Source organism: Oncorhynchus masou, chromosome 2 (assembly GCF_036934945.1).
Source record: "Oncorhynchus masou masou isolate Uvic2021 chromosome 2, UVic_Omas_1.1, whole genome shotgun sequence".
Classification (NCBI taxonomy): Eukaryota; Metazoa; Chordata; class Actinopteri; order Salmoniformes; family Salmonidae; genus Oncorhynchus; species Oncorhynchus masou.
The window spans coordinates 19,081,127-19,108,738 of NC_088213.1; the positions used below are offsets into that span (position 1 = coordinate 19,081,127).

Consider the following 27,612-nt stretch of genomic DNA (forward strand, 5'->3'; position numbering starts at 1 on the left):
ACTAAAGTGGACTGACTACAGGTCTGGAAACAGATCTACTAAAGTGGACTGACTACAGGTCTGGAAACAGGTCTACTAAAGTGGACTGACTACAGGTCTGGAAACAGGTCTACTAAAGTGGACTGACTACAGGTCTGGAAACAGGTCTACTAAAGTGGACTGACTACAGGTCTGGAAACAGGTCTACTAAAGTGGACTGACTACAGGTCTGGAAACAGGTTGACTAAAGTGGACTGACTACAGGTCTGGAAACAGGTCTATTAAAGTGGACTGACTACAGGTCTGGATACAGATCTACTAAAGTGGACTGACTACAGGTCTGGAAACAGGTCTACTAAAGTGGACTGACTACAGGTCTGGAAACAGGTTGACTAAAGTGGACTGACTACAGGTCTGGAAACAGGTCTATTAAAGTGGACTGACTACAGGTCTGGAAACAGATCTACTAAAGTGGACTGACTACAGGTCTGGAAACATGTCTATTAAAGTGGACTGACTACAGGTCCGGAAACCAGTCTACAATACTGTCCAACCATATGGAGTAAGTAAAAAACCTAAAAAACAAATAATGTCCATCAGACATTCAACTATGCTTTGTGGAAAGTAAATATTTTTCAGGAGGAACTGACTACACCTATTTGAATACAGATTCCCAAAAAGTATTTTTCATTTATTTTTTTTACAGATCTCAGAAAGTCCCGTAACTACTTTTGTAAATGATTGGTATTCACATCTGAGAAAGCAACTAAATGTAAAACAAATTTGAATACAAATCTCAGGAAGTGACGACTTTTCCGAAATGATTGGATTGGCTGCCTTCAACTAATGACAAAGCTGTATCTGGAACTGCATGTTGAAGATATAATGAAGAGAGTACACCATTTCCTATACTATTCCAATCAAATCAAATCAAATGTTATTTGTCACATACACATGGTTAGCAGATGTTAATGCGAGTGTAGCGAAATGCTTGTGCTTCCAGTTCCGACAATGCAGTAATAACCAACAAGTAATCTAACTAACAATTCCAGTCATATTTGATCTAGACAATACATTTCTATCTGAACATTCTGTAAATGTCCATTTCCCCAGGTGTATATAATCAAGTCAAACCAATGATATTTTGTACAGATAAGTACAGTATATAGCTCAACTACTATACAAGTCTTTAAACATGCCACTGAAAAGGTCGAAAGATGGAATACATTTTTATAATACCTGAAAACACTGCAGAGTAATTCAAAAGCCATTTACAAACAGCATGTTGAATGCTGAGCAGAAACAACTTTGAAGCTTTTGTCCATCGGAGGGTGAATGTTCTTGTTTCAAACACACATTATACTATCTTTAAAGGGATCGTTTAAGTAGAATACAAACTAACATGGTTTTCATCCTACCTTGCTTGGCTGTAGTTGATTCAAGAAGGCTGTTTTGGGATGTTAAGTTTCCTTTTTTTAAGCCATATTTTGTTACTTTTAGCATTCTCAGTAACACTTAACATGACATTGTTCTTGTGCCTGTGTAATCAAGCTACAATTACTTTGAGCAACATTTTATTAGCATGTTGTTAAAAAATACTTTGGTAATTGGATTTTATTTCCATAGCAATGAGCTGAGAGTTTAACTACTGTACACAAGAGGAATAGTGACTGTTCCTCATTCCACTTATGTTATAACACAATTATTATGCAATTCTAAAGTTGATTTCTTGTTTAGAGCCCATTTGGTTGTGCTGTCCAGTAAAACATGTTCACAACTCAAATCTGTTCAGTGTGCTGTTATTACACTTGCTTTAGGATACTAGTTGTATCTGACAAAACAAGTGCATTGATCTAGACACTCAATGTGTGCATAGTGTTCTGGTTTAATTTGCAATAGTTTACCAGACCGTGCCAGGTGTGTGGGTGTAAACAGACCCCTATGAGATTGTGGAGAGCCCGGTGTTAACCCTTTTCAACTGAATCCACATGTTGGACGACTGGGATTGAACTGGGAGTTAATTTGACAAATTAATTTTATCACTATTCCTTACAACCCTTAGGCTACATCCACACTTTTCCACATGGCAGAGACAAACACAAGTATCTGTGAAAATTAGCAAAGAATCAAGTTAAAAACCAACGCAAAATCTCCATCTCTGTAAATCTCTCTGTAAATAACCCCCATCTGAGGAAACAGAATTCTGAAGGCCTCATTGTAGATGACTAGCGAACAGCTGCTGTGACAGTGGAAGACACCAGCTGAAGGAGAATAGAGACTCTGCAGGAGAAACCCAGTGATTTTCAACCATGACTACATTTAGATTACTGAATTTAGCGATGACACGCTCATCCTGTGACACTCATGATTGCTACTATCTGATAAAGTGTGTAATACAATGATAAGCTCACTGGAAGTGGCCTCTGTGAATCCCAAATCAACCCCTAGCCCCTACCCCCCAGTCACTTGTGTAGATCTGAGAGGATTGGAAATGTAAGAAATATGGTGGTTGTGGGCAATTCCACAGTGTCACTGATTTTTTAATTGTGTCATCTTAGAAATGTATTTCAAACAAAAAGCAATGATTGAGAAGTTAAACAAACCATACAACTCGATGCACAAGGACTATTTTAACAATTTCCACTGAAGATTTTACAAAACATTTACTTGAAGAACAGCGCAGATGCAAAGTTTGGTAACAGAATGACTACACAAAACTGAATTTTCTGACCAAACATTGCATCTGCACTTTCAAGTAAATGTGTTTTTGTAAAATGTTCTGCAGAAAATGTTAATAGTCCTTGTGCATAGAGTTGTATGGTTTAAACTTTGCAATCATCATTTTTGTTTGACATACATTGTAACGTGAAAGATCTGAGTCTCAGTGTCACTCTGTTGCAGTGGAATGACCCGTGTGTCGGAGATCCATTTCGCCCTCTGATAGACCAGGGGAATGGTCGGCATATTGTTTACACCTATGCAATCCTCTCAAATCTACGTAAGTACACTGCCTCAGGGCCGTGGGTAGGGATTTGATTTGGGATTCAGGGCCAGAGTAAGGGGGACAGCCAACTTCCCAGTCCAAATATGATCTTCTTAGATGGGATCCATAGTTGCCAAGGCCAGCAGTTCTCCCATCTGCCTACAGGGGGCGATCTCTGCTTCTCTCCTGAGGGGCGCTTTGCACTGCATCGTCACCTCCCTTCTATTAAAAAGTGTGGGGGGAGGCTAATAAAAACGGTCCACACCAACCTGTCATATCACTAAGCTCCTAGACACACTGGGGGTGCTGTATTTAGACTCACCCAGCAAAGTACACACTCCAGGAAGACGGACTTTGGAGCCAGTGGGATATATACCAAATACTCCACCCACCCTGCACTTTCAGTAGGTACACTGCAGCTGGGTGTTCTGCAATGCTATGACAGTACACACACACACACACACACGTCTCATGAGCTGCTTTCCCCAGATGACAGCGGCTTTATTACACATTTCCATGTAAAGCTGTGTGTCCCTCCTCCCCCTGTACTGTATTGGGGCTTAGCAGCATGGGCCATATGGAGTTGGAATAGCCACACATGCCTTCCCCTGCCCTTCTCTCATTCCCTTTCTCTCTGTCTCTATCCATCTCTCCCTTTGTCTCTATCAATCTCTCCCTTTCAATCTCTCCCTTTGTCTCTATCAATCTCTCCCTTTGTCTCTATTAGAGGTTGACCAATTATGATTTTTCAACGCCAATACCGATTATTGGAGGACCAAAAAAGCCGATAACGATTAATTGGACAATTTTTTAAACATTTATTTGTAATAATGACAATTACAACAATACTGGAATGAACACTTATTTTAACTTAATATAATACATCAATAAAATCAATTTAGCCTCAAGTAAATAATGAAACATGTTCAATTTGGTTTAAATAATGCAAAAACAAAGTGTTGGAGAAGAAAGTAAAAGTGCAATATGTGCTATGTAAAAAAGCTAACGTTTCAGTTCCTTGCTCAGAACATGAGAACATATGAAAGCTGGTGGTTCCTTTTAAACATGAGTCTTCAATATTCCCAGGTAAGAAGTTTTAGGTTGTAGTTATTATAGAACTATTTCCCCCTATACCATTTGTATTTCATTATTCGTTGACTATTGGATGTTCTTATAGGCACTTTAGTATTGCCAGTGTAACAGTATAGCTTCCATCCCTTTAGTTAGCCATTTCACTTCGGTTACACCAGCCTCATCTCGGGAATTGATAGGTTTGAAGTCATAAACAGTGCAATGCTTGAGGCACAACGAAGAGCTGCTGGCAAAACGCACGAAAATGCTGTTTGAATGAATGTTTACGCACCTGCTTCTGCCTACCACCGCTCAGTCAGATACTTGTATGCTTCTATGCTCAGTCAGATTATATGCAACGCAGGACACGCTAGATAATATCTACTAATATCATCAACCATGTGTAGTTAACTAGTGATTTTGATTGATTGTTTTTTATTAGATACGTTTAATGCTAGCTAGCAACTTACCATGGCTTACTGCATTCGCGTAACAGGCAGTCTACTTGTGGAGGGCAGGTCGTTATCGCGTTGGACTAGTTAACTGTAAGGTTGCAAGATTGGATCCCCGAGCTGACAAGGTGAAAATCTGTCTTTCTGCTTCTGAACAAGGCAGTTAACCCACCGTTCCTAGGCCGTCATTGAAAATAAGAATGTGTTCTTAATTGACTTGCCTAGTTAAATAAAGGTTAAATAAAAAGGTATAAAAATAAATAAAAAATAATCGTCAAATCAGCGCCCAAAAATACAGATGGCTATGAAAACTTGAAATCGTCCCTAATTAAATCGGCCATTCTGATTAATAGGTCGACCTCTAGTCTCCATTCATCTCTCCCTTTCCGTCTCCATTCATCTCTCCCTTTCCGTCTCCATTCATCTCTCCCTTTCCGTCTCCATTCATCTCTCCCTTTCCGTCTCCATTCATCTCTCCCTTTCCGTCTCCATTCATCTCTCCCTTTCCGTCTCCATTCATCACTCCCTTTTCCGTCTCCATTCATCTCTCCCTTTCCGTCTCCATTCATCTCTCCCTTTCCGTCTGTATTCATCTCTCCCTTTCCGTCTGTATTCATCTCTCCCTTTCCATCTGTATTCATCTCTCCCTTTGTCTGTTTTCATCTCTCCCTTTTTGTCTGTTTTCATCTCTCCCTTTTTGTCTGTTTTCAGCTCTCCCTTTATGTCTGTTTTCAGCTCTCCCTTTATGTCTGTTTTCAGCTCTCCCTTTCCGTCTGTTTTCAGCTCTCCCTTTATGTCTGTTTTCAGCTCTCCCTTTATGTCTGTTTTCAGCTCTCCCTTTTTGTCTATTTTCATCTCTCCTTTTTGTCTGTATTCATCTCTCCCTTTATGTCTGTATTCATCTCTCCCTTTATGTCTGTATTCATCTCTCCCTTTATGTCTGTATTCATCTCTCCCTTTATGTCTGTATTCATCTCTCCCTTTATGTCTGTATTCATCTCTCCCTTGTCTCGGTCCATTCCTCACCATCCCTGTCTTCTGTCTTTCTCTCTCCATCCATCCGTCCCAGTTAGCAGGATGGTCGACAGACTCACTGGTACTGGTTTGTCTCCAAGACCATCTTAGGGCAGCTGCCAGTATACTTAATATTCACCCTACAGAATCATGAAGATGATCATCTGAGATCACAGAAATGCATTTGATATAATATTCCCAACATAAGAACAGAGTTTGGTAGGAGGGGCTTTAGCTTTGCTGGCCCGTCATTGTGGAACATTTTACAAAATCATTTAAAACTGGATCTTTTTTATTCTGATTGATGATTTTAAATCCCAGATTGGAGGGCGGCTGACAACATATTGCATATGTTTTGAAACCTGTTATTTTAAGCTCTCTTATGCACTTTGCACTGTTTTAACTTCCATTCATTGTGTTGTCTCATATGGAACTATATGTATGCTGCTTCTCCAGGGCTCACTTGGAAAAGAGATGTCTCAATGTGTCATCTCCCGTTAAATAAAGGATGAATAAATAGAAACACAATATCCTTCTTTCCCATAATTTACAAATCTGTAAATTAAAAGACTTGTGAAAACAATACAGCCTGCTAGACGATTAGAGGCTGTACAGAGGCCAGAGGAGAATCACAGAATCACACATATGAGGATTAGCTGCCACGAATCACACAGCTGCACAGCCAAAGCAGTAAAATATTGCTCAGAGGATGGTGTGCGCTGCTTTGGCCGTCTGATGCCATTCGTTGTCAACGGTCTTTTTTAGCTATTCAACTGTACAGTTACAGCACGGCTGGGCTCATTGATTTATGTTGCGCCCCAAATGGCAACCTATTCCCTACATAGGGCACTACTTTTGACCAGAGCCCTATGGACCCTGGTCAAAAGCAGTGCACCTAGGGAATAGGGTGCCATTGAGGGCACACTGAGCTGGTGTGAGAGAGAGGAAGTGATCTTAACATACGTTAACCAAAATAGAGGCTTGTTGTTAATGGGTGGGTGGTGGTAAATAATTAAACAGACCACCTAAGCAGAGGATAAAGGTTCTCTAGAATCAGAAATGCATCACACACACAGAGAGAGAGCACAGGAATGTCTAAATCCCATCCCCAGGAGGGCCTTTTTGTTACACTGATCTCCCCCGGGGATACACTCCCATTCAAAGCCTTTAAGTTAGTCTATCCCAGTGTAAGAGCCTATCCCTGTGGAGAACAGGCCAGGCTGGGAAGAGAGCAGGGCCATGGAAAGATGGGTGGTGTGTACAGTGCCTTCAGAAAGGATTCACACACTTAACAAAATGTGGAAAAAGTTGTGTTAGAAAGTGGGATGAAAATGGATTTAATTGTTATTTTTTGTCAACTATCTACACAGAATACTCTTTGTCAAAGTGGAAGAAAAAAATAGAACATTAGTAAAATATTTATAAAATATAAAACAGTAATATATCTTGATTAGATAAGTCTTCAACCCCCTTGCTAGACAGACATTTTCAAGTCTTGCCATAGATTTTCAAGCCAATTTAAGTTAAAACTGTAACCAGGCCACTCAAGAACATTCACTGTCTTTATTTAGAAGTATAGATTTGTGTAAACTCCAGTGTAGATTTGACCTTATGTTTTAGGTTATTGTCCTGCTGAAAGGGGAAATTATCAGCCAGTGTCTGTTGGAAAGCAGACTGAACCAGGTTTTCCTCTAGGATTTTGCCTATGCTTAGCTCCATTTAGTTTATTTTTATCATTTAAAAAAACTCCCTAAACTTTGCCGATGACAAGCATAACATGATGCAGCCACCACAGTGCTTGAAAATATGAAGAGCAAAACTGTGTTGGATTTGCCCCAAACATACAACTTTTTTACTTTAGTGCCTTATTGCAAACAGGATGCATGTATTGGAATAGTTTTTATTCTGTACAGGCTTCCTTTCTTCTATTCTGTCAAATTAGGTTAGTATTGTGGAGTAACTACAATGTTGATCCATCCTCAGTTTTCTCCTATCACAACCATTAAAAACTCTAACTATTAAAAAGGGTGAAATCCCTGAGTGGTTTCCTTCCTCTCCGACAAATGAGTGTAATTAATAACTTCACCATGTTCAAAAGGGATATTCAATGTCTGCTTTTTAAAAGCCATCTACCAATAAGTACCCTTCTTTGTGAAGTATTGGAAAACCTCCCTGGTCTTTATGGTTGAATGTGTTTGAAATTCACTTCTCAGCTGAGGGACCTTACAGATAATTGTGTGTGATACTGAGATGAGGGAGTCATTAAAAAAATATTATTGCACACAGTGAGTCCATGCAACTTACGTGTCTTGTTAAGCACATTTTTACCCATGAAAGTATTTATGCTTGCCATAACAAAGTGGGTTGAATACTTACCAATTCAAGACACTTTAGCTTTTAATTAATTTGTAAAAATTTTAAACATTGTTCAACCTTCAGATTATGTGGTATTGTGTGTAGGCCAGTGACACAAAATATCATTCTAATCCAATTTAAATTAGGCTGTACAAATGGTCTGAATACTTTCTGAAGGCACTGTAGGTGGGGGTGGAGGAGGGCGTGGGACAGGGAGAGAGCCAGAGACCCCGGAGACTGACCCTGGTCCAGCTGGGCTCCATAGAGACACATCAGTGCCTCTTGCTCAGGGCCCAAGTCTCCAGACCCAGGGTGCAGGGCCCTAGCCAAGGAACGCCTCTACCCAGACACCGGTGGGATCATGGCTCCCTCTTGGGGAGTAGTGTACTGAGAAACCAGCTCCAAATACACAACCTGACCCCTTCTTCACTGGGGTCACACCAGACACACTGAACACCCACTATAACAGGCCATGAGAAGAGGAGGGGGAAGGGAGCGAGCGAGAGAAAGAAAGGGGGAGGGAGAAAGGGAGAGTAAGAGATGGAGAGACCAAAAGGAAGGAAGAGGAAAAGAGGGTATTTTGCACCAAATTGATAAATTCCTCCAGAGAGATCTAACAGGTCAGGGAGCCATATTTAGATGTGAGAGAACCACAACCTTAAAATAACAATCTGGAGGGGGAGATAATGATAAAACCTGTTGTCCCGACAGCTAGTCAGAGAGAGGACAGAGCACTACATAGGGAATAGGGTGCCATTTGGGACGTAACCAGGGACTGTGTGTGTGAACGGTGCGGTTCCCCTAGCTGCATATCTGTCGTGCTTGCCCGGCCCGCGCTGCCAATCCCAAAGCATTGACCCCATTGGTCTCTAAGCCCACTGATCTGAAAGCAGGCTTTAGACAAGCCAGCAGCCTGCAATGCATCTCGACGCACTGGAGTGGTTTCACAATGCTAGACAGACAAGAGCACACACACGTACGTGTAGTATACATACAGACCACAATACTAATGGATACAAAACCTCCAAAGAAAAACACACAGAGAAACACATGCCATCTACACTCTGGATCAGCACTTCATCCTCTCGTAATTGTCTGTTTGATGACAGCCGGGGACACTAAGCCTGTGTATAGACAGCGGGCTCTGATCTGCTCTCTGGGGCGCGGACAGAGCTGAAAGGGTTAAGGGGATTTGTGGCCCGTCTCCAGGCAACCTGCCTAGGCGGTAATGCAGTGCAGATGTGGTCGGCGCTGTAAACACTTCCCACTCTACTCTCTCCCCTGAGATGGACCAGCACTGGAGCATCTGTCTCCTAGACCCAGACTGAATCTCAGCAACAAGACCACAGAGTCAAGCAGAGACACATTAACAAATCAATTCAATATACAAAAACACAGTGACCGATCCAAACTGACAAAAACAGAAACCACCAACACTACCAGACCCTTATTGGCACAGACCTGAAATACTACCAGATCGATACACTCCCAAGAACTACACACTCACAGACCGAATGCTGCCTTCTCATCCGTGTTGATATGTGTAAGAGCATCTGCTTAATGAGCAAAATGCCAAATGTATTTTCCATTATTTAGGAAGAAAAGACCAGCCCACAGTCCAGATCTGCTGTCGCCCACTGAAACACATTCTGACACTAGTTGGTTTCAATACAAATCTACAGCCTGTAGATGAGAACTTCTTAGGTCAAGGAAAACATCTAAAAGAGGAAACTACTTCCCATTGGCCTTTGAAGAATGTAACATGGCATGGGCACTACTACCACCACAACACATGTACGCACACAACCTCAGGGTCAAAAATAGAACAAGGCCTATATCAACAAACACCAAGGTCCGGTGGGCTTGAAATTCAGCCATCCAACAGACAGTCAGCAGACGCAAAGCTAACTGCTAAGTAGCTAGTTCTACTTTGTTGGGGTAAGGTGAAGTTGCCTCGAGGTGCTGGTCTTGGGTCAGTTTTGTATTTCCCCAATTAATGGTTAAGGTTAGAATTCAGGAAGATGATCCTAGATCTGTACTTACAGCACTAATGTGGAGGGCATAGGTCTGCTAGGAACCTGCTTCTCAACTGGTGGATCAGAAGCCACTTGTGGCCGATTGCTTCTGGGTCACAGCAGGTTGTTGCTCACAATACCAGTATCTACCATACTGCATAACATGAATCAGACTAAACTACAACACAATCTACACAGAGAGCAGATTCATAGCCAACCTTGGCCTTTCTCCATTTCCCTACACCCACATTAACATCTACTAAAATATGCGTATGCAACCAATAACATTTGACTTGATGGCAGGGGCGATCACTGAAAAGCACTTCAAATACAAGACAGACCCAAACTACTCCCAGATCTTCTCTCCAATCTAGCTTGAGCTTCACAGTGACTTTGAGACGGGAAATAAGTATACTGAACAAAAATGTAAAATGCAACAATTAAAGATTTTACTGAATGATCAGTCAAATTTTTAAAAAAATCATTAGGCCCTAATATATGGATTTCACATGACTGGGCAGGGGTGCAGCCATGGGGAGCCAGGCCCAGCCAATCAGAACGAGTTTCTCCCCAGAAAAGGGCTTTATTACAGACAGAAATACACCCCCCCCCACCCCTTCAGACGATCCCACAGGTGAGGAAGCCGGATGTGGAGGTCCTGGGCAGGCGTGGCTAGTGGTCTGCGGTTGTGAGGACAGTTGGACATACTGCCAAATTCTCTAAAATGAAGTTGGAGGCAGCTTATGGTAGAGAAATTAACATTTCATTCTAGAGCAACAGCTCTGGTGGACATTCCTGCAGTCAGCATGTCAATTGCACGCTCCCTTAAAACTTGAGACATCTGTGGCATTGTGTTGTGACAAAAATGCACATTTTAAAGTGGCTTTTTATTATCCCCAGCACAAGGTTCACATGTGTAATGACCTTGGAAGGGAAAAGGAAAAATGGTCACTAATAGGGATGTAAACCAATTTGTGCATATGGAACATTTCTGGGATTTTTTTTATTTCAGCTCATGAAAACAACACTTTACATGTAGCGTAAATATTTTTGTTCAGTGTACAAACTTATGTTATGTTTTCTTTCATCAGTTAACATTAAGTGGTGACATGAGAATCAAGACCCAGAAAGGATCAAAAACGCACAACCCAGACTTCACACCAAGTTCAGCAGAGTCTCAATGTGGTGGAAAACTCCAACAACAACTGAAAAGATTAACTATAAACAGTGGAGTCACAGATGAACTGGAACAGATCGCAGAGCTCGCTTCACCCTTTGACCCTACCGAGAGTACCAAAAAACAGAGAGGGACGGATGTGACCTTAACACACGCGGTGCACACAGTAGTCAGAGCCAACAGAGGGGAGCATATCCCTGTAACACTGTGGAGTGGAGCGGGAGGCTAGGATTGGCCAGCAGGGCCATGGAGGGGTTAGTGCCAATAATGCTGAGGGAGCAAGGAAGATGGAGAGAGAGGAGGGAGAGAGAGACTGAAATAAAATGTTCAATTATGCTATTTATATTTCATGAGGCAAGATACCTTAAAAAGAGAGAGCGAGCAAAGGATAGAGATATGGAGAGATATCTAAAAGAAATACCTAAAAGAGGAGAGAGAAAGCAATATAGAAAGAGACCGGTAAGCTGGCCACAACTCTGTCCTTGAGGGGTGGAAGTGTGTTAGTCAGAGAAGAATGCATGTGGTGAGTAGTTGGGTGGACACCAGGGCCTCTGGTCCAGTAGAGAGAAGCATTAAGACAGGTCATAGACATCAATAAAACACAGACATTTAACACTGTGCATCAATACAAGGCATTAACAACATGTCTTTCAACAACCACAAAAACAAGAGTCATTCAATCAATCCCTAGAATATGGTGAAACAGAGCCTTAACATGAGGACCTCAAAGACATTCATCATTAGCCACTATCACTTTTGCTCATATGATGTATTCTATACTGTGTAGCTAGCATGTCACATAATGCCTAGGATCGCTTGGTTTGCTGAAAATCCATTGGGTGGTCTCTGGAAGCACTTGATTACCGGCCATCTGAATGAGGGATGTACACATAAAACACTGGTTACCAAGTCAACACGTTTAACCAGTTCAGGGCAGTAACTGAAGAGAGGGAGTGGGAAGAGTTGTGTTTGTCTGCCGAGGCTGAATGCTCTAAAACAAATACATCACTGTTCACCGTCTAAGGGTTAAATATGGTCCTATTTGATCTAATAAGTTATCCCCAAGGGAGATTCTTGAAGGAAAACACTGAAGTATAACTACACTGAAATCCTGATTTAATGTCCTAACGCAGTCGGATTCATAATCATAACCTGATTTTTTCAACTAAAACATAGGCCCACCTTCTCTGGTTTTATTGTTTATGTGCGTAATTAGCAAAGCTTCAGAAATGTCTTTACATAAACAATTTGGTTAAACAGTAATAGAGGCGCTGTCAAAAAGTTTAAAACTTCAACAACACTTAATCTTGTTCAACCAAACCCAATGAGATTTGATCTAGGCTATCACTATCCCACAACGGGTCAATTGTGATGGAGCCAAGAGGCAGTGTGAATCAATCCCAACCCAAATCCAGAGTAAATCTGTGTCCGTATGTTTGTGTAGCACATGCCTGTGTGTATGATGCACATGGCACTCCCTCCCTGCTCTTTCTGGGAACACAAGGTCACGGCAACATCTGTTTGCTCGGTCAGGAGGTTTGTCATCTCAGGCCAACCTGTTTTTGTCTGTCAACAACGACATGAGGGTGTGGACCTGCCGACCTACACACCGATCTTGGGACAGATTTGGATTTCCCCCACTATTGGTTAAGGTTAGGATTGGGGAGGGAGGGGAAACCAGGTTTTATGACACTGTCCTCCAATACAGTACAGTAAGAGCAAAGATGGAGGCCATGTGTGTCCATGCTGGGCTTCAGAGGCTGCAGTTCTACGGGGGTGAGAGGAGAAGGCAGGGCGACTGGCAGCCGGCCAAGCCAACATTCAAAACACACAACTGTATAGAGCGAGAGAGAGAGGAAGAGAGCGGGAGAGGGAGGGGCTCAGCTAAGCCCTTTATTGCAGGGCTGCAATTCACTGCCTTGTAAACACTGGAGGGGGAGAAAACTGTCCAGTAATTACACTGCTGCCTTCTGTAGGTAGGTAAAACCAGGCAGGCAGTTTAACTGAAGAAACACACACGCACAAACACGCATGCACACACATGGCAGTGGTACCTAACGAGCATTAATAAGCCATGACATTATCAAATTTTGTAAACAGTGTTGATTTCCCCTTTAAGCTGGAGATACTTAAGCAAAGCACAGGAGGACCGCAAAGACTTGTGGGCCGGATTCACCCTATGACAGCAATGAGTCACAAAGCACAGGAGGACCGCAAAGACTTGTGGGCCGGATTCACCCTATGACAGCAATGAGTCACAACAGCGGCAGGTAGAGCATTAGAATGTCGGCATCTGACCTTTAAACCAAAAGGCTATCTGTCAGAAGCACCTCTGTAGACGCGTGGCCCACCTGGGTGCCTCACATGGCAATCTGATCCCTTCACTGAGCATCTCTGAGTAGATACAATGGCTGCATCTCAGATGGCATCCTATCCCCTATATAGTCACGAGTCAAAAGTAGTGCCCTATATACAGTAGTCACAAGCCCTGGTCAAAAGTAGTGCCCTATATACAGTAGTCACAAGCTCTGGTCAAAAGTAGTGCCCTATATACAGTAGTCACAAGCCCTGGTCAAAAGTAGTGCCCTATATACAGTAGTCACAAGCCCTGGTCAAAAGTAGTGCCCTATATACAGTAGTCACAAGCCTGGTCAAAAGTAGTACCCTATATACAGTAGTCACAAGCCCTGGTCAAAAGTAGTGCCCTATATACAGTAGTCACCCCTGGTCAAAAGTATACAGTAGTCACAAGCCCTGGTCAAAAGTAGTGCCCTATATACAGTAGTCACGAGCCCTGGTCAAAAGTAGTGCCCTATATACAGTAGTCACAAGCTCTGGTCAAAAGTAGTGCCCTATATACAGTAGTCACGAGCCCTGGTCAAAAGTAGTGCCCTATATACAGTAGTCACGAGCCCTGGTCAAAAGTAGTGCCCTATATACAGTAGTCACAAGCCCTGGTCAAAAGTAGTACCCTATATACAGTAGTCACAAGCCCTGGTCAAAAGTAGTGCCCTATATACAGTAGTCACTGGTCAAAAGTAGTACCCTATATACAGTAGTCACAAGCCTGGTCAAAAGTAGTGCCCTATATACAGTAGTCACAAGCCCTGGTCAAAAGTAGTACCCTATATACAGTAGTCACAAGCCCTGGTCAAAAGTAGTGCCCTATATACAGTAGTCATACAGTAGTCACAGCCCTGGTCAAAAGTAGTGCCCTATATACAGTAGTCACAAGCCCTGGTCAAAAGTAGTACCCTATATACAGTAGTCACAAGCCCTGGTCAAAAGTAGTGCCCTATATACAGTAGTCACAAGCCCTGGTCAAAAGTAGTGCCCTATATACAGTAGTCACAAGCTCTGGTCAAAAGTAGTACCCTATATACAGTAGTCACAAGCCCTGGTCAAAAGTAGTGCCCTATATACAGTAGTCACAAGCCCTGGTCAAAAGTAGTACCCTATATACAGTAGTCACAAGCCCTGGTCAAAAGTAGTGCAGTAGTCACAAGCCCTGGTCAAAAGTAGTACCCTATATACAGTAGTCACAAGCTGGTCAAAAGTAGTGCCCTATATACAGTAGTCACAAGCCCTGGTCAAAAGTAGTGCCCTATATACAGTAGTCACAAGCCCTGGTCAAAAGTAGTGCCCTATATACAGTAGTCACAAGCCCTGGTCAAAAGTAGTGCCCTATATACAGTAGTCACAAGCTAAAAGTAGTGCCCTATATACAGTAGTCACAAGCCCTGGTCAAAAGTAGTGCCCTATATACAGTAGTCACGAGCCCTGGTCAAAAGTAGTGCCCTATATACAGTAGTCACAAGCCCTGGTCAAAAGTAGTGCCCTATATACAGTCACAAGCCCTGGTCAAAAGTAGTGCCCTATATACAGTAGTCACGAGCCCTGGTCAAAAGTAGTGCCCTATATACAGTAGTCACGAGCCCTGGTCAAAAGTAGTGCCCTATATACAGTAGTCACACAGTAAAAGTAGTGCACTATATACAGTAGTCACCCCTGGTCAAAAGTAGTGCCCTATATACACAGTAGTCACGAGCCCTGGTCAAAAGTAGTGCCCTATATACAGTAGTCACGAGCCCTGGTCAAAAGTAGTGCCCTATATACAGTAGTAAAAGTAGTGCATATACAGTAGTCACGAGCCCTAGTGGTCCTGGTCAAAAGTAGTGCCCTATATACAGTAGTCACGAGCCCTGGTCAAAAGTAGTGCACTATATAGTCACGAGCCCTATATACAGTAGTCACTATATACAGTCACGAGCCCTGGTCAAAAGTAGTGCCCTATATACAGTAGTCACAAGCCCTTGGCCCTGGTCAAAAGTAGTGCCCTATATACAGTAGTGCACTATATAGTCACGAGCCCTTGGCCCTGGTCAAAAGTAGTGCCTATATACAGTAGTCACAAGCCCTGGTCAAAAGTAGTGCACTATATACAGTAGTCACAAGCCCTGGTCAAAAGTAGTGCCCTATATACAGTAGTCACCTTGGCCTGGTCAAAAGTAGTGCCCTATATACAGTAGCCCCCTGGTCAAAAGTAGTGCACTATATAGTAGTCACAAGCCCTGGTCAAAAGTAGTGCATATATAGTCACGTCCCTGGTCAAAAGTAGTGCCCTATATAGTCACGGCCAAAAGTGGTCAAAAGTAGTATCTGGCCTGGTCAAAAGTACTCACACGAGCCCTTGGCTTCAAAAGTAGTGCCATATGTTGTCCGGCCCTGGTCAAAAGTAGTACACTGTTCCGAGCCCTTGGCCCTGGTCAAAAGTAGTGCTCCATATAGGGGCTCAGTCTGGTCAAAAGTAGTGCAATAATGGAACACAACTCTGGTCAAAAGTAGTACAAAACATTGGTCAAAAGTACATTTCATGTGTAGTGCCCTATATACAGTAGTCACACGAGCCCTGGTCAAAGTTCTAAATAACAGTGGACTACATTTCCTAACAGTAAAACTACTTAACTATTCTATTACTACATTCTAGTCTAATTCCTCATTTGATTCAAATGGAGTATGAGATCGCATATTCTACCTAGATTAAAGATTTCTCTATATGCGCACGTGATATGGGACTGAATAAACGCATGCAGGAAATAGTGTTGCGAGGTTCTGTGAACAATATGTCTGCCTGGACTAGGCCCAACCCCCGGAGCGGAGTTCCTGACATTGTCTAGAGAGCAGCAAGGAGTGAAGTGCAATGTAGAGTCAGACTATAGACGGCTTTAGACCTTCACTTAGACTCATCTCACTCCCCTTAAAGTAAGGTAACAGGGTCTATGCGCTTTTCATTGAGAAAGGACAGGCGGAACTCACTCAAAAGCAAAATAGTACTTGATTCTATCAAGTTCTAGCATATTTAAAAAAAACACGTTTCAAGCCAAAAAGCTATCATTAGATGGTTCAAGTGCGGAGACGACGATACCAGACAAATTAGTGCATATACAAATATGTTCCTCTAGCAGCCAAACTCTCTGGGCTTTTCAAAAAGATAGACTACCATTAAAAAGCCTACCAGTAAGCAGAAATGATGCACCATTAGCACACACACACTGATTTTCTATATGTATTTTGAAAATCAAACAGAAACTTAGCTAAATAAATATGTTGGAGCGCCTCCCATCTCTAATAGGGACTTAGACTACTCTCATTACCAGCCATCATTTGTAAAGGGTCTGGTTAAATGAAGTCATTTCTACAGAGTGACTGGCTGGCTGGGGCAGATGGAGCCTGGTGCCCTCCTGGCAACCCCTAGCACACATCTCCTTCAGTGACTCTGGCTCGCTGCAATCAACACACCACACAGAGTGACTGGCTGGCTGGGGCAGATGGAGCCTGGTGCCCTCCTGGCAACCCCTAGCACACATCTCCTTCAGTGACTCTGGCTCGCTGCAATCAAAACACCACAAACACACTAAGGGCTAGGCAATATATCACATTAATTTAAAGTTTCCGTGCGATATTCCAAATGCCTGGAAAACGAATGCTCATTTTGTCATGCGCGGTACTGCTAGCAACATTTCAACCAGACTGTTATACTAGCTGTCTAGTCAGTATTTCATAAATCAATTATATAAATTGGCAACTCATTTTGAGAAATAAGTTGTGTCACTTGATTTCAACATCTGAACTAAGTAGACAGGCTAGCATGCTGTTCAAACAGTTGGAGAGGACAGAAGGGTGTGTTCATAACAATTCAACTGTTCTACCTTGTTAGACAGCAAATAGACCCAAGTAGGCGAAATTTAAAATATAAAAGATTAGTGGTCTACTCACAAGCACATGGGCTTGTGCTTGAGTGTGTTTATGAGACTGGTGTTAATTATCTAGAATGCCTGCTACAACAAGTTAGTCATTATTAGTGACTGTGCATTATGCATGGTTGTGGTTATATTTGTAACAAAAAAGTTATTTTTCATAGACAGATTGAAAGACAGATCAGTGATTATTACCAAAAAAAGCAGGTTAAACTATTTTGATAAAATTGTCATCTTATGGATGTGCAAGGCTTCATTTGTTTATTGCTGACTGTTTGAAATGCAGTGTATTTGAACTTAAAATTGTACAACAAAGCTTATTTAGAGATATACTGTGTATTGTGAATTGCCCATATGAGACGACATAATGGAAGGAGATCCCATCCCAACAGGTTATTTCAGTCCAGTCTGCATTAAGGCAATCAGAATTGTACTCTAGATCAGGGGTACTCAAACTTTAGGGCCAAGGACCATATTTGTGATAGCAAATTCATCAGGGACCCGATCAAAAATTTGAAAACAACTAGAGTGAGATTGATAAATAAATAAAAAGCATACAAGTACTTTCACTTCGGCAGCGCATGGCTGGACGAACCAAGTCTCGGGCCCTGGGAAAGAACATTTTAAAAGCCTGCCTCTTGGGTTCAGAGAACATTTAGCAGTTTTCAAGTTAAGGTACAACAATTATACACATTTCTGTCATGGGGCAGAGAGATTGTGTTGTTGCAGCCTGAAAAGCTAATATCCTGCAAGTCTACACATTGTGACATTTATGTAAGAAAATAACTAGGGAACACAATCAGTATAGAGTTGAACATTATATAAATTGGTAGAATGTATTTATTTTACTCTTTATCTAACTAGTCAAGTCAGTTAAGAACAAATTCTTATTTACAATGACAGCCTAGGAACAGTGGGTTAACTGCCTTGTTCAGGGGCAGAACGATAGATTTGTACCTTGTCAGCTCAGGGATTCGTTCTAGCAACCTTTCGGTTACTGACCCAACGCTCAAATCACTAGGCTTCCTGCCGCCTCAATACTGCAGTGGATACCAATATCCCTGTGAGCCTCCCAGGCCCATGTTGCCAAGGGTTATGAAGATACATTGTAGACATTGTATTACATTACACGCTCTAAACCTATTCCATATCAATAAAAAACATGTTAGTATTATTCATATTAAAAGTATGTTTTTAAATATTTTGAGGTACTGCGGGGGGTCCTCACAATCTCACAATTCCGCAGCGATACGCCATCCCATCTGGTTTGCACATAGTGGGACTATCATCTGTTATTCAACAGGCCAATGACCCAAAACACACCTCCAGGGCTATTTGACTTAGGAGAGTGATTCAGTGCTGTAATCAGATGATCTGGCCACCACAATCACCCGATCTCAACCCAATTGAGATGGTTAGGGATGAGTTCGACAGCAGAGTGAAGGAAAAGCAGCCAACAAGGTGTGTCCAAACATGACTGACTGACTGACTGACTGACTGACTGACTGTATGTATGTATACACACACACCTGAATTTGAGAATACCTGCTCTCGAGATCAAGGAGAGTAACCCTCACCCTGGACTGAAATGACTGATTCATAATTTAGAGATGACTGGTCACTGTTTGTGACCACAAACAAGAACTAGGACACAAATATTATTACATTATTATTATATTCAATAGAAATCGCCGTTGTGGCTCAGCCAATATTTCAAATCAAAGATTATTGGTCGCATACACAGATTTCCAGATGTCAATCGCAGGTGCAGCTAAATGCTTGTGTTTCTAGCTCCAACAGTACAGCACCAACAATGTAACACACACAATCCAGACAAATAAAAAACATGAAAAACCAGAACGAGAAATGTCCGAGACTGGAATATAAATATACATATAACGTATATACATGTATAAACTGGTTGGTTCGAGCCCTGAATGCTGATTGGCTGAAAGCCATGGTATATCAGACCGTATACCATGAGTATGACAAAACATGTCTTTTTTACTGCTCTGATTATGTTGGTAACCAGTTTAAAATAGCAATAAGGTACCTTGAGGGTTTGTGATATATGGCCAATTAACCATGGCAAAGGGCTGTGTCCAGGCACTCCACATTGCGTCGTGCATAAGAACAGCGATATACCTCTCCCCCTCGGGACTTATTGCTTAAATATATAATGGTGTGTAAAGACAGTATGGACAGTATATGAATAGAAAAAGGTGTGTACAGTACAATAAGCTAACCTTTACATAATATATAGGTGTAGATAGATATCACTGAGTGGAAAGCTCTCGCTGCAACGACAGGACATGTGATGATCAGAATATAATAATATGCTGCAAAGCAACTTACAGCAGTGTGTCCATTTTTTTTGTGAAGCCTGGAGCAATTGTCACAGACAGACATTTGTCTTTGTCAGCCTAAGGGTAACGCAGTGCAATTTAAAAAGGGACTCGCATCCTGCCTATAGCCTAACCCTGAAAACTCTGAAAAACAAGAACACGGTGCGGTCCTCTGACATGGCTGATGAGAAGACAGGGATTTGCAAAACATGTTCTATGTTGATGTGATCAATAAAGTTACATGACATCGCAACGGGGCAACCAGGAGACATTAATGACATGCATGTTCCTGGTCCGCAAAGCCAGAAGCAACGGATGGATTACCACTGGGGGAGATCTAATAACACTCAAAGTGGGCTGCTAATGCAGACCGAGAGAGAGAGAGACAAATAATGATGGAGAGAAAGGATGAGGGAGAGCGAGAGAGAAGAAAGTAAGGTACAAAGAAAGACAGATGGCAAGGTAGAGAAAGAAAGAAAATAGACAGGAAATGGATTGGTAGATGGAGAAAGAGGTAGAGGGAGGAAAAGAGAGCATTCACACTGAAAGCTTTGTCCACCCTCTCAATACATGTCATTTTGCAGATGCTCTTATCCAGAGTGACTTAAGGAGCAATTAGGGTTACGTGCCTTGCTCAAGGGTACGTTGACAGATTTTTCAATTATATATATGGTTTATTTTGCCCCAGTTTGTTTTTTTATTTTAAAAAAGCACCATTAGATATACTGAAAACTTCAGTGTTGTGGTCATCTTCAGCTTTTGAATGATCCATAAGTAAACAGCAGGTAGCCTAGCGGTAAAGAGCGTTGGATCGAGCCGACTCGGTGAGGTGCTCTGAGAGTTGCATCACATTAATATATATTTATTCAACCTTTTCTTTTTCCATAAGGAGTTCCTTACTGTTCAAGTCTGTGCGCATCAAGTTATAGTTATGCAGATGTTTCAGTTCTTGCCTTGAACGCTTGTCTAACTTACATAAAACTGGAGAATTAAAAGAATATCCGAGAACTTGACTGAACGCGGTAGTTGCTGTTGCTAGCAGATCAAGTCCTGGGAAGTTGTCTATTGTTGGTCTTGGAGACAGACGGGTGTGTGTGAGAAAGGGAAAGAGGAGAGAAGGGGGAAAAGAGAGTGTGTGTGTGAGAAAGGGAAAGAGGAGAGAAGGGGGAAAAGAGAGTGTGTGTGTGAGAAAGGGAAAGAGGAGATAAGGGGGAAAAGAGAGTGTGTGTGTGAGAAAGGGAAAGAGGAGAGAAGGGGGAAAAGAGTGTGTGTGTGAGAAAGGGAAAGAGGAGATAAGGGGGAAAAGAGAGTGTGTGTGTGAGAAAGGGAAAGAGGAGATAAGGGGGAAAAGAGTGTGTGTGTGTGAGAAAGGGAAAGAGGAGAGAAGGGGGAAAAGAGAGTGTGTGTGTGAGAAAGGGAAAGAGAAAGGGGGAGAGTGTGTGCGTGATCTCGCCGGGCTTCAGCAGCAGAGAGAGGAAGTCTTTGATTTGGATGGATATTGAGTTGCATGTTCCATTCCCCATAATTCATCAGGATGACTCCTTGGCAGGCTGTGGCAAACAGGGTGCTGGTAAGTTATTCAGAGTGAGACGTGAGACACGCACAAACATAAAATAAACGCATACACACAAATGATCTACTCTGCTCCAGTATGTCTAGAGAGAAAGGGACTAGAGCACACACAGTATGCTCTTCTGGACATCACAGTACTTGGGTGCTTGGCATCACCCTGCCAGAGAGTTTAATAGATTAGCTAGTAAACTGACCACAGACCTGATGACTGAATATAGAACCATACCACCTCATTTACAAGAGCACCAGAAGACCCATACCACCTCATTTACAAGAGCACCAGAAGACCCATACCACCTCATTTACAAGAGCACCAGAAGACCCATACCACCTCATTTACAAGAGCACCAGAAGACCCATACCACCTCATTTACAAGAGCACCAGAAGACCCATACCACCTCATTTACAAGAGCACCAGAAGACCCATACCACCTCATTTACAAGAGCACCAGAAGACCCATACCATCTAATTTACAAGAGCACCAGAAGACCCATACCACCTCATTTACAAGAGCACCAGAAGACCCATACCACCTCATTTACAAGAGCACCAGAAGACCCATACCACCTCATTTACAAGAGCACCAGAAGACCCATACCATCTCATTTACAAGAGCACCAGAAGACCCATACCATCTAATTTACAAGAGCACCAGAAGACCCATACCACCTCATTTACAAGAGCACCAGAAGACCCATACCACCAAGAGCACCAGAAGACCCATACCATTTTACAAGAGCACCAGAAGACCCATACCACCTCATTTACAAGAGCACCAGAAGACCCATACCACCTCATTTACAAGAGCACCAGAAGACCCATACCACCTCATTTACAAGAGCACCAGAAGACCCATACCACCTCATTTACAAGAGCACCAGAAGACCCATACCACCTCATTTACAACAGTGCCAGAAAACTGATACCATCTCATTTACAACAGTGACAATTTAAAATAAAAAAAATAACGTATGTCTTCACACACAGGAGTTTTAAAAGAGGAATTTTAAAGCATCAGCATGCTTCACTTCGGCTGGAGCCCAGCCGTGGGCGAACCGAACCAGTGTGCTAGCATATTCCCTTCATAGACCTTCACTTGAAAAACAAGAAAAAGTGCCAATAGTACTGTTTGTCCCTTTGAGACACCATAGCCAGCATACACTTACTCAAAATAGTTAGAATTAATCCAAGAAAAAAATTAATGACAGATTTCTTTAGTTTATGTTTTTGCAGTCGGGCAATTTTTCATTTGACTAGGATGTTTGGTGCAGTATTTCTCAAGTGAAAGCATGTGCATTAGGACAAGTAGTCTCTCGTTGAAAGACAACAGGCACTTCATTGAAGAACTACTACTGCTGACCAATCGCCGACAAGAGGGTAGACTTCGGCTTGCCTCGAGAAAAAAAATAATGTTGTGCACCCGAACAGAACTGTTTCATCTGGGAAACATGCCGATGCCTTCACACAAACGTTTCAACTAAAAGCCTTCTTCAGTTCATTCAGTTAGTAAACCCACATGGAGTGAAGGGTGTTGAAATAAACAAGAGAAATGGGAGGATAGTCAAGTGTGTATACTGTAGTAGTAGGTTAGTTAAACAACTACAGTACAAGTCCAACCACTGCTGCTAAAATCTACAGTGCTTCAGAAAACCCTGAGTGGAGAGCGAAGAGGGGATGAAAAGGAAAGGATGTTCTAGAAGAGTGGGCGTAGTGAAATCTCCTCGGCTCTCTTTCACCGCCTGTCTGATCTTGGCAGACTCGACCAGTCCGACTCGAGTGAAAAACAAGCTCCAACTGTGAGGGACATCTGGCATGTAGGGAGGGGGAGAAAAAAAGATTGCCTGCAGAGTGAAAACACATTTTGGCTGGAAGATACTCCTCTGCCCGGCCTTGTCCTTCTCCCAGTGTGAAGATCATATGCTGCAGGATGCTGCTGACTCAGTATCCAGACCTCAAACACACACACACACACACACTGGAGCAACCTCTATTTACACAAACAAAGGGCCTGTTTGCACATACAGAGCCAAAAATCAGGAGAGCCTACTACTGTGTGTGTTAGTCCCTTCCTCTCCAGAGATAGACTCAACACTATAAACGTCAGCTACTACAGCGACTAAAATGACTGCAAAACTTAAGAGCTGTAGTTTTTCTCAGAATGGGTGGCAAGGAATAAGTTTGTCCTGAATATTTAAAAAATGTAAAAGCATTGTATTTGGGACAAATCATTCACTAAACATCAACTAAACCTTGCAATGAATAATGTGGAAATTGAGCAAGTGGATGTGACTAAACTGCTTGGAGTAACCCTGGATTGTAAACGGTCAAAACATGCTGAAACAACAGTAGCTATGATGGGGAGAAGTCTGTCCATAATAAAGCGTTACTCTACCTTCTTAACAGTACTATCAACAAGGCAGGTCCTACAGGCCCTCGTGTTGTCACACCTGGACTACTGTTCAGTCGTGTGGTCAGGTGCCACAAAGGGAGGCTTGGAAAGAGAGACTGACTTCATCACTACTTGTTTTTGTAAGAAGTGTTGACATGCTGAATGCACGGAGTTGTCTGTTTAAACTACTAGCACACAGCTCAGACACACCACCAGAGGTCTCTTCACAGTCCCCAAGTCAAGAACAGACTATGGGAGGCGCACAGTACTACATAGAGCCATGACAACATGGAACTCTATTCCACATCAGGTAACGGATGCAAGCAGTAGAATCAGATTTTTTTTTAAACAAAAATACACCATATGAAACAGCAGGGACAGTGAAGACACACACATACAGGTACATTGAAATAACTTATTATACATTTTGTATTGTAAATATGTAGTGGTATAATAATGTTATATGATATACTGTTTTATCTTGTGTAATGTAAGTGCCTTAATGTGTTTGGACCCCAGGAAGAGTAGCTGCTACCTTGGCAGCAGCTAATGGGGATCGCTAATAAATACAAATACTGGAGCAGAAGGAATGTGTGTTTGTGCACGCTTTTATTTTAAGAGTGTGTTGTGTTGCGCGCGCCTCACTCTGAATAACTTATCAACACTCTTTACTACAGGCTAACAGGGAGTTGTCCAGATGAAATATCCTTCAAAACCAAAGACTTCCTCTCTCCCTCCCTCTACTGCAACATGGCAAGATCACACACGCGCACAGAGTGACACGCGAAAAACACTCCCCCTTTCTCTCTCGCCTTCAAACACACTCTTCCCCCCTCTCACACACTCCCGTCTGTCTCCAAGACAACTTCCCAGAACTTGATCTGCTAGCAACAGTAACTACTACATTCTCAGTCCAGTTCTCAGCCATTCTTTTAATTCTCCAGTTATGTAACTTGGACAAGCCTCCAAGGCAAGAACATCTGCATAACAACTTGATTCATAGAAAGGAACTTAAAAAAATGGGAAAATATTAGGAGTAGTTGCAGAGTTACGATTGGTGGAGTAAGCTGATCCTAGATCTGTGCCTGCTGGTCATTGCGGCCAGTCCACTTTAAGGGCAGAAGGGAGCTCCAAGGGTCATACAGGGAGATGGTCAATGTAGCATTACAACTAGCCAGTAGGTGTGTACGTCATAGTGTAGCATTACAACTAGCCAGTAGGTGTGTACGTCCCAGTGTAGCAATACAACTAGCCAGTAGTTGTGTACGTCCCAGTGTAGCATTACAACTAGCCAGTAGGTGTGTAGGTCACAGTGTAGCAATACAACTAGCCAGTAGGTGTGTAGGAAGAGTATTACAACTAGCCAGTAGGTGTGTAGGTCACAGTGTAGCAATACAACTAGCCAGTAGGTGTGTAGGAAGAGTATTACAACTAGCCAGTAGGTGTGTATTTCACAGTGTAGCATTACAACTAGCCAGTAGGTTTGTATGTCACAGTGTAGCAATACAACTAGCCAGTAGGTGTGTACGTCCCAGTGTAGCAATACAACTAGCCAGAGCGTGTGTACGTCACAGTGTAGCATTACAACTAGCCAGTAGGTGTGTAGGTCACAGTGTAGCAATACAACTAGCCAGTAGGTTTGTATGTCACAGTGTAGCAATACAACTAGCCAGTAGGTCTGTATGTCACAGTGCAGCATTACAACTAGCCAGAGCGCGTGTACGTCACAGTGTAGCAATACAACTAGCCAGTAGGTTTGTACGTCACAGTGTAGCATTACAACTAGCCAGTATGTGTGTACGTCAGTGTAGCATTGCAACTAGCCAGTATGTGTGTACGTCACAGTGTAGCATTGCAACTAGCCAGTATGTGTGTACGTCACAGTGTAGCATTGCAACTAGCCAGTATGTGTGTACGTCACAGTGTAGCATTGCAACTAGCCAGTATGTGTGTACGTCACAGTGTAGCATTGCAACTAGCCAGTATGTGTGTACGTCACAGTGTAGCATTGCAACTAGCCAGTATGTGTGTACGTCACAGTGTAGCATTGCAACTAGCCAGTATGTGTGTACGTCACAGTGTAGCATTGCAACTAGCCAGTATGTGTGTACGTCACAGTGTAGCATTGCAACTAGCCAGTATGTGTGTACGTCAGTGTAGCATTGCAACTAGCCAGTATGTGTGTACGTCACAGTGGAGCATTGCAACTAGCCAGTAGGTGTGTATTTCACAGTGTAGCATTACAACTAGCCAGTATGTGTGTTGCACGTCAGTATGTGTGTACGTCAGTTGCAACTAGCCAGTATGTGTGTACGTGTACAACTAGCCAGTATGTGTGTACGTCACAGTGGAGCATTGCAACTAGCCAGTAGGTGTGTATTTCACAGTGTAGCATTACAACTAGCCAGTAGGTCTGTATGTCACAGTGCAGATTTACAACTAGCCAGAGCGCGTGTACGTCACAGTGTAGCATTACAAGTACCCAGTAGGTGTGTACGTCCCAGTGTCGCATTACAACTAGCCAGAGCGCGTGTACGTCACAGTGTAGCATTACAACTAGCCAGTAGGTGTGTATTTCACAGTGTAGCAATACAACTAGCCAGTAGGTGTGTATTTCACAGTGTAGCATTACAACTAGCCAGTAGGTGTGTACATCCCAGTGTAGCATTACAACTAGCCAGAGCGCGTGTACGTCACAGTGTAGCATTACAAGTAGCCAGTAGGTGTGTACGTCCCAGTGTCGCATTACAACTAGCCAGAGCGCGTGTACGTCACAGTGTAGCATTACAACTAGCCAGTAGGTGTGTATTTCACAGTGTAGCAATACAACTAGCCAGTAGGTGTGTATTTCACAGTGTAGCATTACAACTAGCCAGTAGGTGTGTACATCCCAGTGTAGCATTACAACTAGCCAGAGCGCGTGTACGTCACAGTGTAGCATTACAACTAGCCAGTAGGTGTGTAGGTCAGTGTAGCATTACAACTAACCAGTAGGTGTGTAGGTCACAGTGTAGCATTACAACTAGCCAGTAGGTGTGTATTTCACAGTGTAGCATTACAACTAGCCAGTAGGTTTGTATGTCACAGTGTAGCAATACAACTAGCCAGTAGGTGTGTACGTCCCAGTGTAGCAATACAACTAGCCAGTATGTGTGTACGTCACAGTGTAGCAATACAACTCGCCAGTAGGTCTGTATGTCACAGTGTAGCATAACAACTAGCCAGTATGTGTGTACGTCACAGTGTAGCAATACAACTAGCCAGTAGGTGTGTACGTCACGGTGTAGCATTACAACTAGCCAGTATGTATGTCACAGTGTAGCATTACAACTAGCCCGTATGTATGTCAGTGTCACTAGTGCTTACATAACACTGCAGCCTCAGACACTCTCCGCTCTCTTTTACACACTCACTGCGTGTCTCACTCACACCATCCCACATTCTGATACTTGCTCTTCCACTTAAAATATAAGAAGTAGTATTGTTCAATTTTTCCTTTTTGATGACCCAAGTCTTTAATGAAAATATCGCAGATGAGAGAAAACATTTCACCTGCCACTTTAGGGCTGGTGGTTACCGTGGTAATGTGATGAGTGTCATGTTTTGTGCCTGTGAGATTGAATCCGACTAGTAACAGCGTTGCTTCTCTTCCCTAGCAGTTGAAACTCAACATAGCTTGTGAACAGATAAATGTAAATAGCCAAGAAACAAGGACAAAGTTTCACTTCAGTAGACTACTGAAGCATTTATTCTGCTATTAATGTGATAATACTTTACCATTTATATTCACAAATACAAGTGAGATGCTCACACTGTGGAGCCCTGACCACCCACCCACCAATGTGGCTGGTGAAAGACATCTTACCCACAGGTATTAATTTTAGGCCCTGCTTACTCACTTGCCCACCACCACTTACAGTCTTTCTTTGCATGCAGTGTGAAAGAGTGCAACACAAGCAAAACACACAGTTGAGTAGTGTATGGGAGAATATACTGGCTCA

General features: G+C 42.6%; 1 protein-coding gene across 1 annotated transcript in view; it reads right to left on the reverse strand.

The window, feature by feature from the left end:
• crtc3 (CREB regulated transcription coactivator 3) overlaps nucleotides 1–27,612 on the reverse strand; it is a 91,267-nt gene that overhangs the window by 37,403 nt on the left and 26,252 nt on the right. The window contains exons 4-5 of the mRNA XM_064989683.1: nucleotides 9,764–9,782; nucleotides 3,178–3,207 (exon numbers count right to left, since the gene is read on the reverse strand). Of these exons, the coding sequence (XP_064845755.1) occupies nucleotides 3,178–3,207; nucleotides 9,764–9,782 (49 nt within the window). The remainder of the gene's footprint in view (nucleotides 1–3,177; nucleotides 3,208–9,763; nucleotides 9,783–27,612) is intronic.